This window comes from Paramormyrops kingsleyae, chromosome 2, assembly GCF_048594095.1.
Source record: "Paramormyrops kingsleyae isolate MSU_618 chromosome 2, PKINGS_0.4, whole genome shotgun sequence".
Lineage (NCBI taxonomy): Eukaryota > Metazoa > Chordata > Actinopteri > Osteoglossiformes > Mormyridae > Paramormyrops > Paramormyrops kingsleyae.
In genome coordinates this window covers 17,465,386-17,480,949 of record NC_132798.1, presented here as the reverse complement: position 1 = coordinate 17,480,949, position 15,564 = coordinate 17,465,386, and the positions used below count along the sequence as shown (strand labels likewise).

General features: G+C 45.6%; 1 protein-coding gene across 2 annotated transcripts; it reads right to left on the bottom strand.

Moving 5' to 3' along the window:
* Positions 1-505: 505 nt before the first annotated feature.
* Positions 506-14,951, bottom strand: adora2aa (adenosine A2a receptor a). Of its 2 annotated transcripts, none has more exons than XM_023833777.2 (3): positions 14,307-14,951; positions 9,543-10,169; positions 506-3,293 (listed from the first exon to the last, which is right to left on the bottom strand). In XM_023833777.2, the coding sequence occupies exons 2-3, from the start codon at positions 9,875-9,877 to the stop codon at positions 2,240-2,242; spliced, it is 1,389 nt and encodes a 462-aa protein (XP_023689545.1). In that variant the 5' UTR covers positions 9,878-10,169; positions 14,307-14,951; the 3' UTR covers positions 506-2,239. The 2 variants fall into 2 exon arrangements, with proteins under 2 accessions (XP_023689545.1, XP_023689547.1); XM_023833779.2 differs by having other exon boundaries at positions 14,661-14,951.
* Positions 14,952-15,564: the final 613 nt, after the last annotated feature.

Here is a 15,564-nt window from a genome sequence, read left to right as displayed (position 1 = left end):
TCCTGGTCAGGCTTTCAGAGCCCAAGGGCAGCACAGACCAGAAAGGCAGGCAGCAGGCATAGACCTGGGGGGATTGCAGTCCATAAATTCTACTACAGTATTCAAATCATTTAACTTCATGTTTTGCTTAAAAATGGAGCCAGGGATTGCTTTGGTAAGACTGGGAAATGTCTGAGAATTTGAAGTTCCTTAATTCACAAAAATCTCTGGGGAGACATTGAAAATTATAGTACCACAACCTGCGATTTATTTAAAGAACAGCTGTGAATACAAGATGTTCAGAGAGCTTCACTTCCGAACATCTGAGGCGAAACGCAGTAAACAGAACGGCTTTGTGTGCTCCCCTGACACGGGCTCTGCCCTGCCACCCCTGGCTTTCAGATTCTCCTCAGGCCTTTGAAGTCGTGCTAGTTAATGATCACCACTTACTGAGGTTTTGCTAGTTAAATGTGAAGTACTGACTGTGAGAAGGTGCTCAATCATTTCACAAAGCAGAGACGGTTAATTACAAAAGAAAACATTTATTTGGAAAATGGAGGCATTTTCCCCACTCAAGTTTGAGAAATACTACGTCACACTTTTCCTGAAGAGCAAATGGAACCAAATCCATTTCCATCTTTTCCCACATTTACAGGCAAATCAGAGACGGCCACCAGCTGCCCGTTACACAGTTTGATTGGAAAACCAGGTGCGATAATGACACGGGAAAGCAGCAAAGCAGTGTTAAGGGATCAGGAATACACCACTGGCAACTATAGAAGACAACCAGCCATGGGAACAAATGCTGGAAACATCCATCCACACAATGGTCCAGCTTCTCATTGGGCTGGCATTAGCAGGTAACGTGGTCCAACATGAATGCACAAGGACGGGACACAAGTCTATTGAGTGGCAGATGAAAATGACCTTAAACCGGGGTTCCCCAGTCCCAGTCCTGGAGACTCAGTCTGCAGCACAGTTTGCAGATTTCCCTGCTCACGCACCTTCTTCAGCTACACAGCAAATTGCCAGGCTTAGTAGATGTGTTTGAGCAGGGAAATCTACAAACTGTGTTGCAGAATGACCCCCAGGGTCGGAATTGTGGATTCCTGTCTGAAACTGATCACATCTGAAAATAAAAACCTAGATTTGTGTCAGATTGGATCAGTACATAATATTGCATAGAGCATTGCTGAATAAGATCCACCCATGAGCTGCTGGATCTACTCGTCTCACAATGACATTCTACAGCCAAGATGACGTCAATGCCGTCCAAGCCTGCGTACAGGATGCATTCAGCTGTAACCTGATTAGTGCAAAGGTACATTGTTGTTCTGCTTTGTTGTGTTGCAGCCCCAATTTGAAAGAGCCAGGCCAAACTGGCATTGTGTTACTTGTTACCCCTAAATGATTTTGTGGGCTCATTTTTGGTCGTTCACTGTCAACACCTAGGAATCACACAACAAGTAATAAGAGCAATGGCTCTAATATCAGTAACCATAATATCATCAACAACAACGACAAGAACATGATAAAAGACATTAAATCAATCACTTACAACAATGGTTGGTCAGACTTTTACATCATAAATAGCTTTCAGCAAGTGTTTCCCTCAAGAACGTGTTCAAAGAAATTAGGCCCCCGTACACAGCACCTGGCTGCGGATTGGCTGAGCCAGAGTGACAGCTAGCCTATCACAAAAGGCATTCCTTAGATGGAAAAGTCCCCTCACACTTTAGCTGACTTTGGTGGGCATTGTCTTGACATTCCCCCAAAGGCAGTGGCAAGGGAAACAGGGGTGTCGCCTAACACTGGGCAGCCTGTTACATCTCTATGGCCTATGGGGGGGGGGGAAGGAAGGCAGGAGAGAGAAGCTAGAGATGAGGCTTATTTACAGGACACCCATCTCCTGCACTAGAACTTCTTCACATTTAAAATCACTAGGAGGAGAAAGGCTTTTTGGGAGCGCTTGAGCTACGGCTTTCTGTCTTGGCTCCATGCGGCTACCCCTCCCCTCATCCCTGCAAGATATTAAACGCCAGTAAGAATCGGATCATGGGATTAAGGGGGGAGGGGCCGCAGCATTTGACACAATGGCCCCTTCAAGACATGTGACTCTGCTGTGGGGCCCAGTCATTTATTATTTTCCTCACACCTGCTCGCCGCCTCATTTTGCGTTCCTTTTTTCTCCAGGCAAGGCAATAAATATTACATGAGATGTCAGTGGAGCACCAGGGGCCACAGCCCGCTCTCAGTGCCATCAGGACACCTGCGTGAGCTCAGGGCAGCGTGCCGTGTGTCTGCAGAACCCTGGTCTGATTGGCGCCGCGGAGAACTCCCTGCCGGCTTTCAGCTCCGCCTCCGCACCACCAGGGCTATGGCGCTCATCTCCATTCTGTGTGGGGAGTCCTGAGGAGTACGCCCCTGACTGCAGATGTAGGGGGAGGGTGATATCCACCGGGGGGCTGTGTGGGACATGGTCTGATGGAGGAAGGACGGCACTGGCAACAACAGTCGTTTTGGCACCTTCGTGGCCGTTGCAGGAATCGAGGTTGTTGCCAAAGCTGCCACGGTCAGAATAGCCATCCAGGGTAAAGCCGTTGGTCTTGGCAGGGCAGGACTCAGGCGGGGCGGCAAGGGTGGTGGCGCGGGTGCTGCCGGGCCGGGTGGCGCTGCAGGAGCCGCTCTCAAAATGATCCCGGCGCCCCAGGACATGGCGGCGGATGATCCTGCGGAACGTGTGGCGGAATTCTCGGATGCGGTAGGCGTAGATGAAGGGGTTGACCACCGAGTTGGCGTGAGAGAGGATGATGGCCAGGTACATGATGCTGGCATGTGGCCGGGCGCACTCTGGGCAGAAGAGGGTGAAGCAGTTGATAACGTGCAACGGCAGCCAGCAGATGGCGAAGAGTCCCACAATGATGGCGAGAGACTTGGCGGCGTGGACCTCCTTCTGGAGGGTAGAGCGTGACCGCTCCCCATGCACCACCTTCAACTCCATCCGCTTCAGCTGCCGCCGCGCAGCCATGAAGATGCGCAGGTAGATGCCCAGCATGAGCAGCAGGGGCATCAGCACACAGCCAAAGAAGTTGAAGTAGACCATGTAGTCCATGGTGACTACCTTCTCAAAAAGGCACTCGATGGTGCCACTAGGGCACTTAGGTCCACTGGTGCTGTTGGTGAGCTTGGTGTCGTTCTGTGGGCGGTTCTTGGTGTGCCAGCCTAGCATGGGTGTGAGGCCGATGACCACTGAAAGCACCCAGCAGATGGCGATGATACCCTTGGCGCGCTGACTTGTCACCAGGCTGTTATACCTTGGGAAAAAAGAACAAAGGGATTTTCATGAGCTTTCCAAATCATAACAAAGACGCATGAGACACTCCTGGGCTGGGGGTTTAAATCACAAACCCCTGCTCAGTGTGTGTGGAGTGTGCATGTTCTCCCTGTGGATGTGCGGTTATCTTTCTGCAGGTCCAAAACAGGAATTCTGGGTTCTCTGAACTGTCCATAGTGTGTGATTCTCTTTGTGTGTACTGTACCCTGTGATGGACTGGTATCTTTTTGTGTGTACCCTGTGACGGACTGGTATCTCCTTGTGTGTATCCTGTGATGGACTGGTATCTCTTTGTGTGTACCCTGTGATGGATGGACGGATGGATGGACGGATGGATGGGTGGATGGGGATTTATGCATACAACCTTCACTGAATGACACTAAGCTGCAGAGTAAGTCATCCATGACATTTTTAAAGCATTTTAACTGCTATTCACATGCTTGAATGTTGCTGTATCAGCTTTCTGGGAAAATGAGGGCCTGAACCATAATGGATAATGGAGAGAGCAGGAAGTATCTGGCTGTTTTAGTCTGCAAGCTTCGCACGGGGTCTGAACACCTGTCCACACACAGCCTCATCTTAGGGGGGGCAGGAAGAAGCTGACCAAATAATGCACCAGTTGTTATGGCTGGGGGCTCTAATGGGAAGTGAGCCGTTGGGACTCCGGGGAGTTTACACTACAGGATGGGCTCCGAACTCAAACTGTACATGAAGCTTTGGTTTGAAACACGAAGCAACAGGGGACAACAAAATCATTTTCAGTATTCATGTTTAATGAACATAATGCATTAGTAATTAGAACAGATGTCCATGAATGCAGGAAATTACTTTGTAACCATCATGTGAGTCCAGAACATATTTAGTTTGCTAGGGCCTGGGATCTCAGCTTTCCAGTAAAGACCAGTACATCAGCATTGAATCATTGACTAGACAATAACTACAGAAAGACCTGGAAAAGAAAATAAACCCACATCATCCACAGGGAGAGGATGCAAAAACAAATCTGCTGTTCAGATGGAGTTACAGAAGCTAACGAAATGTCATTTGATGAGAAGCTCTATTTTCGGTACGCCTTCTGGTCTGTGTGGGAGAAAAGCTGAGATCTTTAGCCGCTTTCTGCAACGAGTCATGCTTCAAAGGTCAAATTGTGCAAATAAACAAACCACTCTAAAACAGGGGCACATGATCACATGACACGTGGCCTCATTTACTGACACAACCACCACCACCACTGCTTCAGGTGGGACTGGGGGGGGGGGGTCTTACTGTTTCTCCACTCCATGAGGAATGTGACAGACATGATTCCTAGAAGTAGCTTCTTGAGGTTTAGCTCAAGTGCGATTAAATAAGGATCACAGCATTGTGTACTATCTATAAATCTAATCACATCTATAAGAGAGCCGTGAGTCATTGCAGAAAAAAATTACTCCAAATAAGCCACAAAATAAACACATTAATCATGAACTCCATTGTGCTCTGCTTTTCTTCCTATGTTTTCTTCCACATAAAAAGTCACACAATGATGACGAAAGCATGCTGAGGCCTGGATCATTAAGTGCAATGTGAGCACGGACCAGTTTGGGGAGTTGGCGGGGGGGGGGGGGGGGGACAACCATGCTCAGGCACGGTAGAAGACAATCGGGTCAATTGTGAGTACACCCTAAAACCCACTCTCTACAATGACCCCCATAATCCGTCCAGTAATGTTACGAAACCATTTTGGCCCCACTAGAGGATACTGCCCTGATCCTTCAGGCTTTCTGTACCAAAAATCTGACCGATCGTTCAATATTTAGCCATCCATCCATACTCCTTATCAGGCACAAGGTCACGGTGAACCTGGAGCCCATTCAAGGAAGTCGAGAGCACGAGGCAGTGCCTACCATTCCGTGGCGAAGCGCACACATACACCGTGGTCAACCGAGAGACACTAAATCGCCTAACTGCATGTTCTTGGACTGCAGGAGGAAGTTCACACAAAGGTAGGCGGAACAAGCAAAGTTCCACCTGCTCAGAGCCAGTGCTGACCCGCTGCAGTGCTGACCCGCTGCAGTGCTGAGCACTGAGCCTCCATGATTGATTTGGCTTTTATTTGCCATTTATTTATTTGGCAATGTAAAAATTTTAATATCTTTCCGAAAGGCCCAGGAGCAGACATGCCCCGCATATGACGACCTAATACGGAAATCTTTCAGGCTGCCTGCTCACTGGACAGGAGCGCCCACGGCGCGGTGACAACCCAACTGCAGAATGGACTCAGGCAGCTGCTCGGACAGCTATTAGTGTGAGGAGAGCCGGGCCCAGGCCTTCCGAGCGACGCGCCGGACAGAGTGCATCTGTTCTCACTGAGGACAGCAGGAATCGATCTTGTCATTTAGCCATTAGCTGCTTTTCTGCACCAATAAAACTTTGCCCCACTGAGGATTCATTTTTCCCCATATTTAGGGCAGCCTGTGTCGGCTGTGTTGTGTCAGACTCCACAGTGACGCACGACGGACCGTCTTTGTGTTGGTGAATCAGGAAAGTGGGGATCACTCAGTCCTGACGTGTGTGTGTGTGTGTGTGTGGGGGGGGGGCTACAAGCCACTCCCATCAGCCCCGTAGTCTGCACCCCCTGCCTCCAAACCTCAGACACACACATACATGTTCCTGCCTATAATCTGTTTGCTGGGCAAAACCCGCAAACGATTCAGTTCTCGCAGTCGGTCGCATAGGTGAACCACAAGAAACTTTCTGTTGTCTACATTTTGATTCATTTCCTCTTAGGTCTTCTGCTCTCTGCATACGGCTCCCATGCCTGGGAGTCAGCGTTCACCCCTGTTCCTATCCATCATTCCAGGGTTTGACAAAAAACCAGGGCAGGATGGGGTCTGCTATTGTATATTCACAGCAAAGGTGCCCAACCTAAATGTTCCTGTGAAAACATTCAAGCACTCTTTACTGTCAGACATGATGTTTTATTGTTTCCAGTAACAGCAGCCACTAACCAGCTAAATAACGGAAAAACTCTCAGCTGGTTTTTCTGATGCGTGTTTCTGAAAGTGCTCATCTGTCACACTCGAGTTGTGTGACGCGTCATTTCTTTGTGTACAGTTGCGTGGGCAGACAGCCATTACATGACAAGACGCTTCTCTCCATACTGGATTGTATTGCAGCTTGATGCTGTTCTTGCAGACCTAATATTTGTTGGTTTGAAATAGCACAGTGATTTTAGCTCAGCCAGTGATGTAAAACCAGTTTACCATGTTAAAAAGAAAGCATGTGAATCCTGGGAAGAATGTTACATAAACAAGTCCATGGAAATTCGATTTATCATCCTCCAACCACTTTTAATGGCTGGGGGGGGGGGGGGGGGGGGGCTGGAGGCTCAAGGCGGGGGTACACCCTAGAGAGGACACCAGTCTACTGCAGGGTAGATACATGCAAACACACAGGATGGGGAATTTAGATATATTACCATTTACCTAAATGTAAAACAACCATGGGAGAAACTCAGGTAACACACAAATTCTCCACACGCAGAGCGGAGGAGGGATTCAAACCAGCAACCCTGCCGGTGGGAGGCAGCAGGGTACCCAGTGAGCCACTACACCACCCACTTACACGGTTGTATAATGCTGAAAATTTATAAAAGATATATTTTCATTATAAACAAACCATAACTACTACTGCAGACTGAAATACATAACTGAAGTAAAACCACCATTACTATACTGAGATCTACTATAATACATCTTGTTACAGACATTTTTATCCAAGGTGCCATATAATTGAAAAGCAGGGTCAGCCAGTTCCTGGAACAATTGGGGTTAAGGGCCTTGCTAAAGGGGCCAATGGTGACATCACTCTACAGATCACAGAGTATAAACCAGGGTGCTAACCTGCAGAGTTACCCCCATTCCTATTAATAACGCCAAAGAAAAGAAAACTATATTCTCTGACTTATTCTGGGTATAGAGAGTAGTCGCTTTCATCTTTATAATTAAATTTACCATATTTACTCCACAATGAATCAGTAACAAATTACTATATATTTTGTGGCTAGTCTTGTTGTTAAGATAAGTAAATTAGTGCCCACTCCCCTTTGATCATTCTTAAAGCAAAACAGACTTCAAAAGTTTAATAGCATGAATGCAGAGGAGAGCCCATTCATCAACCACTTGATAACATTTCCTCCGGAAGTCATAAAAATACACTGGTGAAGTGTCTGGTTCGTTGGTTGAAAAGTAAATGTTACAAAATAAACAAGCTGCCGAGTATCCGCTTGTCATCAAAATAAATTGCAGAAGCACAGCGAGAACCTGTTTGTTAATCTAATTTTCTATAATGTTGGGAGATTATTATTTAAAAATGTGATAAAACTGATGATCCTTCAACAAATAGCAGTTACATGTTATTAGCTGGGAGCCTGAACCATCTTTCCGGTGCTTTTTATACACCATTTTCAATTATTTGCCATTTCGATGGCCAAAAACCAAGCAAAACCCAAACCTGAGACAACGAAGGACCCAAAAGTAGAGCAAAAACCAGACCCAAAACCAGATTCAAAAGCAAAACAACACCTGTGCCAAAAACCAGATCCAAGTAGAGCTAAGAGCAGAGCCGGAGCAGACTGAAATCATGAAACAAGGAACTCCTATAAAGAGGGGGCTTATGAGGAACTGTCACTGATTATAGTCTGTCCCACCACTTCACTGAAACAGCCTCCTTCATAGTTACCAGTAAAAACATTAAATACAAAAAAACAATGGAGTTCATTATCAAACAAAAATGTAACTGTAACCGGCACATACACACACCCCTGGGTATGAGTGGGATCACTGTAAGATACCAACAAAAAAACCCAGGGTGTTTTTTAGCTGACCATTTCCCGGAAGCAAAAAAAAACAACTGAACAAACAAAAAAAACAAAAGCCAAGGGCAGCTGGGTCAGGAGGGGGGATACCCTGGTTTCAAAGGATCATAAAGGCAAGCCAACCCAACACCATAAAGACAAACCAACTCAACACCATAAAGACAAGCCAACCCAACAACATAAAGCCAACCCAACGCCATAAAGTCAGGCCAACCCAACAACATAAAGACAAACCAACTCAACACCATAAAGCCAAGCCAACCCAACACTGTAAAACCAAGTCAACTCAACGCCATAAAGCCAAGTCAACCCAACACCGTAAAAGCAAACCAACTGAACACCATAAAGCCAAGTCAACCCAATACTGCTAAAGCCAAGCTCAAGGCAGGCTGTAAGGCACTTTCAGCCCTGGCTGGTCCCCCATGACAGCACCTACATCAAGCCATTGCCTCTTTGACTGCTGTTTAATGTAAAATAAGGTCACAGATTCAAGGACAGAAATCCAGCCAATAACGCAGCCATTTCAAATGGCCACATATCCAGTCACGGTCACAGTGACGTCAGGAGGGAGGCTGCACAAGGCAGATTCGCCCTGAACGGGCACAGATCCATCGCCAGACGCATGCTAATGGACCTAGACACACTCTAAGGGCAACCTGGAGTGGCTGATATCCTTGACCTTTGTTCCCATGGGAGGAAACCCATGTGGACAAGGGCAGGTCAGGCAGAGCCGCCAGTCCAGTGACGTCCAGTGGGATTTCAATTCCCAGCCCTGAAGGTGAGAACAATAAACCCTCCTGATTCACAGGGCCAGCCCAGTATTAAAGGCCCCCCACCAATCACACTTGACAGTCCTATGGGGGGGGGGGGCATCTTCATTTTTTTAAGTTTATATCCCATCCATCATCATTCTCCCAACTGCTTATCCAGCTCAGGGTCACCTGGACAGCCTGGAGTCTGTCACAGGCAGCGCAGGGCGCAGAACGTCTAGTATAAATGTAAACATAAATAATCTATTATAACAATATCTTAAGGAAAATTTTTCTTTTTTTTTCCTATTCCTATTATGGAGTTCTGTAATACCTCACAATTTCCCTCCATCATGGATGTGACGGATAGGGTCACATCACATTTATTCATGTGACAGACACTTTTTTCCCAAAGCGACAGACACTCCCTTTAACAAATGGGGTTTAAGGACTTTGCTCAGGGACCCAACAGTGAAATCACTCTACCGACCACAGGATTTGATCCAGCAACTTTCAAATTACTGACATAGTCCATGCAATGTGTAAATGACGAGTTCAGTGAAAGAGGTCACTGCAGCGGGTTAGGGTTAGGGTTAGGCTGAGGGTCAGTGTAAAAGAGGCTCACCGCAGTGGGATCTTGATGGCGATGTAGCGGTCAATGGCGATGGCCAGCAGGCTGAAGATGGAGCTCTGCGTGAGGACGAGCACAAAGCAAGCGATGAAGAGGCAGCCGTAGAAGTGGGCACAGAAGCCAGTGCTGATGGCGATGGCGAAGGGCACGGCCAGCACCCCCACGGCGATGTCGGCTGCTGCCAGCGACACCACAAAGAAGTTGGTGATGGTCTGCAGGTTGCTGTTGAGGCAGACGGCCCAGCAGACGAGCACGTTGCCCAGGACAGACAGCACGGCGATCAGCAGCTCCAGCACGATGTAGACGATGGCAGGGGCATTGTACAGCATGGTGGAACAGGCCGCGGGGACACCAGGCACGAGTGAGGGGTTCTCGCCGCAACGTCCATAGCTGCAGCTCCGGTGGTACAGCTGCTCGAGGGACGCTGCCCCACCCCTGCCACGGACCAAGGGCGTTGCTCCGGGGCTCAGTTGAGAAACTTCTAGATATGTCAGTTCTGCCAACTCTCCTGTTTTCTGTTGTCTTTGATTTGGTTTCCTGCAGAAGAACCGGTTTCCAAAAACAACCAGTAGGTCTGGTCTGGTGCCAAGGTATAATCACAAGGAGGTCACCATCCTGCAGCTAAATGGGGATTAAAAAAAATTAATAAGTAGCAGCATCATTTACTTCCTTACACTCACTAGTCAGTTTCTCATTAAACTTAAGTGAAAAAAAATTGAAAAATAAGGAAAGTTCTATTATAGGTAAATTATTTGAATCCCTTCAGAATACAAACGCCTTCTCATTTTACTGCCATTTTACAAGTGAGGTCGTATTTTTTTTATGCAAAGAGGCCCTATTTGTAAATTGCTCTTCTTGAGAGACACATATTGGGGGTCAGAGTGTAGGATCAGCCAACATGCAGCACCCTTAGAGCACTTGGGGTTAGGGGTCTTGCTGTGGAGCACATGACCTTCTGCGATGGGTCCTTAACTTACTGTGGTACACAGCATTTCCTCCAGCAGGACACCACCCTTCAGGCAGAGCTGAATACCAGCAAGGAGGCGGTTTGGCCACGAGCACTCAGGGTCAGCCCCCGGAATGTGTGAAGAATCAGGAAAGCCTGGAGTCAGCCGTAACTCCCAGAAGCCCTCATCTCACAAGTGTCAGAACAACACAAGGATCAGACTGAGGACCAGCATTAAAAGTGCTTAAACACAAGCCAGACATTCAGGTTCCCCATAGACCGACATGGCAGTACCACATGCGTCAGGGAAAGGCAGGCCAGATCCCGCACGCCATCATTCAAACGCAAGATCGGGAGATGCTATGCAAAGGAACCGACCTTAGAGGTCGACGCTTTGATGGACTGATAAAGTGACAGGGGGTTTCTATGGAGACCGCATTCCTCTTTCACAGGATCCATTTTGGAGAGTAAATTTTTTAATAATTACCCAGCATGCAAACAGATAAGGCTACAGTTCAGCAGCAGCCAGGAGCATCTGGGATGCTTCCGATGCCCCCGAGGTGACCAGCGTATGATAAGCAGGAGGAGCAGCTTATAAGAGAAGGAATCCTAACTTATTTATGTCAGCAATTATCGCAGCCAGCCAGCGGCACATAACGCTGCACCTCTCAGGCAAGTTTGCTAGAAGGTTCCATCGGACGTGATGGAAAGTGTTGATTGCCATAGCTCTCGCACGTTCTGCAGGCAGGAAGATCTAGCATCGTGACGAAAATCTAACGCAAGAAATCCAAGAGGTGTGATCTGTAAGAGTCATCGTGGTGTGGGCAGCAAGATTTCATCCTCACGGAGCCGGTCTCCACAGAGGCGGCCAAGCAGACAGCAGCTGCATCTGGAGACAGGAACCATTGGACTGAAGTGCAATTCATTCATTTGAGACCCCCCCCCCCCCAGCAACTGTTCTTCAGAAATGCAAAGAATTCTCAGCAGGAAAGAGGAAGTCAGGGTGTGGTCAGCTTGGTATAGGCTCCTGAGGTCACTCTGATCACGCTGAATCACCCTAGTGCCCTTTAAAACATGGCTGCTTATCAACGCGTGTGAGATACCAAGCTATCACATCCATACGGGCTTCGGGTCTCAAAGAACTGCCAGTAGGCGGAAATGAGAGAAAGCTGAAAAACAACAGAATACCCGGAAAACTGGCCTTCATCACTGTTAAAATGCCATATTTGCACTTTTCTGTTTTGGTTTATTTTTTTGGTGCACAATTAATAATAGCTCCAGAACATTTAAAAATAATAATAATAATAATTGTACTCCACCACATTATTCAAAAACCCAAGGTCAAGTAACTGTGTAAATCATTACACAGACCTTCACGTGAAGGTCACTCTGAAATGTGTCACTGTCCATCACGGTTTTTTTAGCAGGCAGTGAAAGGATATATCTTTTTATGGACAGTAAATTCTGAATTTTATGCCCTATATGCAAATTTATAATCACATGTTGCTGTAAACACAAGAGTTACTATTCATTTCAGTTTAAGGGTGACTGACATTTTTGCACAAGCAAATCCTAGTTACCAACAGAAAAAAAATGCTAGAAGTAATGTCCAGAGTGGCTAGTGAGATCCAGCTCCAGGACAGGACGTGAACACAAACGATAATGATAACCAGTAAAGTGTGCCCGCATTCCAGTAGGTTCTGGGTTTTTAATCTTTTGGCCATCAGTGCTGCATGCTGGCTGAGACTGTGCCCTCACAGTCTGACCCCACAATTTCCTCATTTGTATGTCGCTTCAGCTAAATAAACAAATGTACTTCCCTCAAAGTTTTCACAGCAGACTCGACACTACCTGGAATGGCTTCCTCCCATTTAGCTCTATTTGTTGAACATTTCCGCCACTGTACGATGTTCATTCCAGCTGTAACATTTAAAAACCAGCCCACGATTCCTCAAACTCTGCTTTCCACTCATTTTTTTTGCAACCGTAAGCCATTCAAAAGGCAAAGTAACGCAAGGGGTTCAACCTGAACAGAGCAGGAAAATGTGCCAAGCACCAGGAACCAGCAAGAAAACCAGGGCTATGTGACAATAATAATCCAACATAACATCAATCCAAGAAAGAGACAGCCCGCTTCTACTGATGTGAGACACAAGAAAACTGTCAAATGGCAAAGAAAGATCCAGGAAGTATAGGCCTGAATTACTACTGAGATACAACTCACGGAGAAAGACTCACAAAGACTCACAGAGAAAGACTCACAGAGAAATATTCACAGTTTATCAAAAGACTTATAATTTTATTTTTGAGCCAGTAGATGCCACAGGGGCATCCGCCCAAAAAATAAATTCATCCAGACTCTCTCTGTCCTCATGAAATTCTAAGAAATGTGGCAAAAGTACAGTAGGCAATAATCTAAGTACTCAAAACATTACGGAAAAATGACCAACATCTCTTTTTGGGCTGCTGATATACACTGTTTGAACTAACTGCAAGACAAGTAAACAACGTGAGCCACTGATATATGTATGCTCTGCTATCTTTATGATGAATACTGGTCCACCATCAGCTATGGGATGAGTGCTGGATGGTCATGCCCTTTCTGTTTTTTCCAGAGGTGCTAAAAGAGTCGTCTCTTCTGTGATTATAACAGTTACATGAATCTCAACTACAACAACAACAACAACAAAAAACACAAAACCGGGCTCGGTATATCATGCTCAATACTGGCCCCTGGCGGTAAGACTGCACCTCTCGAATTTTTCAGAGGAAAGTGCGACGAAGTGAAACCATGCCCGTCACGGCGCTTAAATGTTCACATTTTCAGTAACCTGGGCGTGTCCGTGACGGCTGGATACCAGAGACTGTGTTTTCTCTGAGGTTGAAGCCGAACTTTACAATGCGCATTATGATTATTATTTCCCTTCCTTATTAGATTAGCAGTGGGAACTGTATCACTTCAATTCTTAAACTGTTCAAACGACACGTACCACATACATATTACTTGTGCTGCATATTGAAAATTTGTACTCTTTACACTACAAAAACAAGAAAGTTTATCTATACCAGACCCCTTTTCCTATCCGACATCAATTTATGCATTTATTAGAAATATGTATGGAATTAACTATTTTAGGAGAGCGTTTTTATTAGACCCTTAATTATTGTACGACGTTAAACTTACCACATGATTTTATTCCAAAAGGGAAACATATTTGTACATTTTAATATTTTCAGTTAACTAGTAATTAGTAACCGAAACTTTGAATCAACGTTGTGGTTTTGTGGAGTGCAGACACGGAAAGATAAAACAGCATTCCACGAAAGCAATGTAATTTTTTACACATTGTTAAATCCGATACTGAATATACATTTTCCCTCCTTCTCCCGATTATTCTATCTTGATTGACCATTGTTTAAATTATCTAAAAAATTAGGTTCGTATCGCCTATTCTCCATGCACTCTTCATGATCCGAAATTCACTGTATTTAAATTGCACCAGAAAGATGCTTGTTAGTATTTAGAAAGGCAAGGCTCCTGTCTGCTAGTGAGAAGACTGATTAAAACGTCTCTTGGTGAACCACTGTGTTAGTGATTATAAGGCATAAGATGTCAATTATTAGTCTGCAACAAACACGCATGCCTTCATTTTCTCCTGTCTTAATCGGAACTACATCCTTTAAAATATCTGGATTAGCGTTTCACTGCAGTTGCACGAAAATATTAGAAAATATTCGCAAAATTGTAATCATCACTATAAGAACAAACACCAGCATTTCAATTCGCAAAGAATAATCAATAAGCTATTTACCTTTATTTCACAGGTTGTCCATCTCCATTTCCCACAACAGGCTAAATAAAATTTTTAAAAAGTTGTTTTTTTTATCCACAGAAACGGTTTATCTACTCTAAATTTAGTTTGCCAACGCTATGGCGTGTCAGACCGCGAAGACTAAATGAAGTTGCCTAAATGTCCTGTGTGCCTTCGGCAGCATTTTGGTAGAAATGAAAAGTGCAACTTGCGGCTTGCTTCTGGGTGACAGTAGATCCGCTAGGGCTGCGTCTGCATGAACTCAAAAACCGCCCTATCCGCTCCTCAACATATTCACGTAGTCTGGGTAATTGGCAAAGTAAATAAGAAAAAAACGGTACGAGTTTAACCTACATTCGCCTTATCAGGAGATGCTCGTACCAGCGCGGTTTTTCATTTCTCCATACGGTCGTGTTCAGGCTTGCTTAATCACCTGCACACACGCACGTCACCGCTTCCGCTGCGCAGATCAACTTCGGAGGGGTCCGCAAGAACAATGCAGAGCCGCCCCATCACGCAGGCCGACAAGTTTAGTTATTGTAAGGGAGTGATGCCGGTGTTTGTACAATGTGTCCGCTGATTCTGGTCGACATGTTCAGCTATCAGTGTCCCTACAGCAATGTATGTGCTTGATGATTGCATATCTCTTGTCCTTCCACGCCAGTAACACGTGGCTGTACGTACCCCAAAATATGGACCGTATGACCATTAGTACGAGTCCGCCACCCCCGGGGATAGGGACATTCTCAAGCAGTGTCCAGTTGGTAGACGATGACCATCTGACCGAGAACCGGTGAAGGATAAGTTCAATGTTATTAAGAGGGAGTCATGGAATCCTCTACGGCAGAGATTGATGGGGTATAGTCTACATGAGCAAACTTTTCCTGAAAAAAATGGGTAGATTAGGAAATGTCGCTCAATTTTTTATTAGATGTAGACCAAAAATTATTAAAATCACTGTTGAATTTTAGTTTATTTTAATATCATTCAGTCGTAAATTGAGTAGAATGCGATTTCAACAGGAACAACAAATCTGTAAGAAGAGGTTCTCCATCTAATTTTCCGATCCAAAGAGTGTTCTGACAAAACAAGGCAAAGACTAACATAAACGCAGAACTCAATCAGAGGGATGCAGCAAGATTCTTTCATTAGAAATCCCATTACTTGTTGTTCTTATGTTTTTATGTTCTGTTCACGCTGGAGGAAAATGCTGTTTTGATTGCAGTTTTTATGCTCAGGTTACCAATAAATGTCCCCT

Excerpts from the sequence above, each read along its gene's own strand:
- adora2aa (XM_023833777.2), bottom strand. The coding sequence starts at position 9,877 with ATGCTGTACAATGCCCCTGCCATCGTCTACATCGTGCTGGAGCTGCTG. Across the intron at positions 3,294-9,542 it reads GCCATCAAGATCCCACTGCG|GTATAACAGCCTGGTGACAA; the intron begins GTGAGCCTCTTT and ends TTTTTTCCCAAG.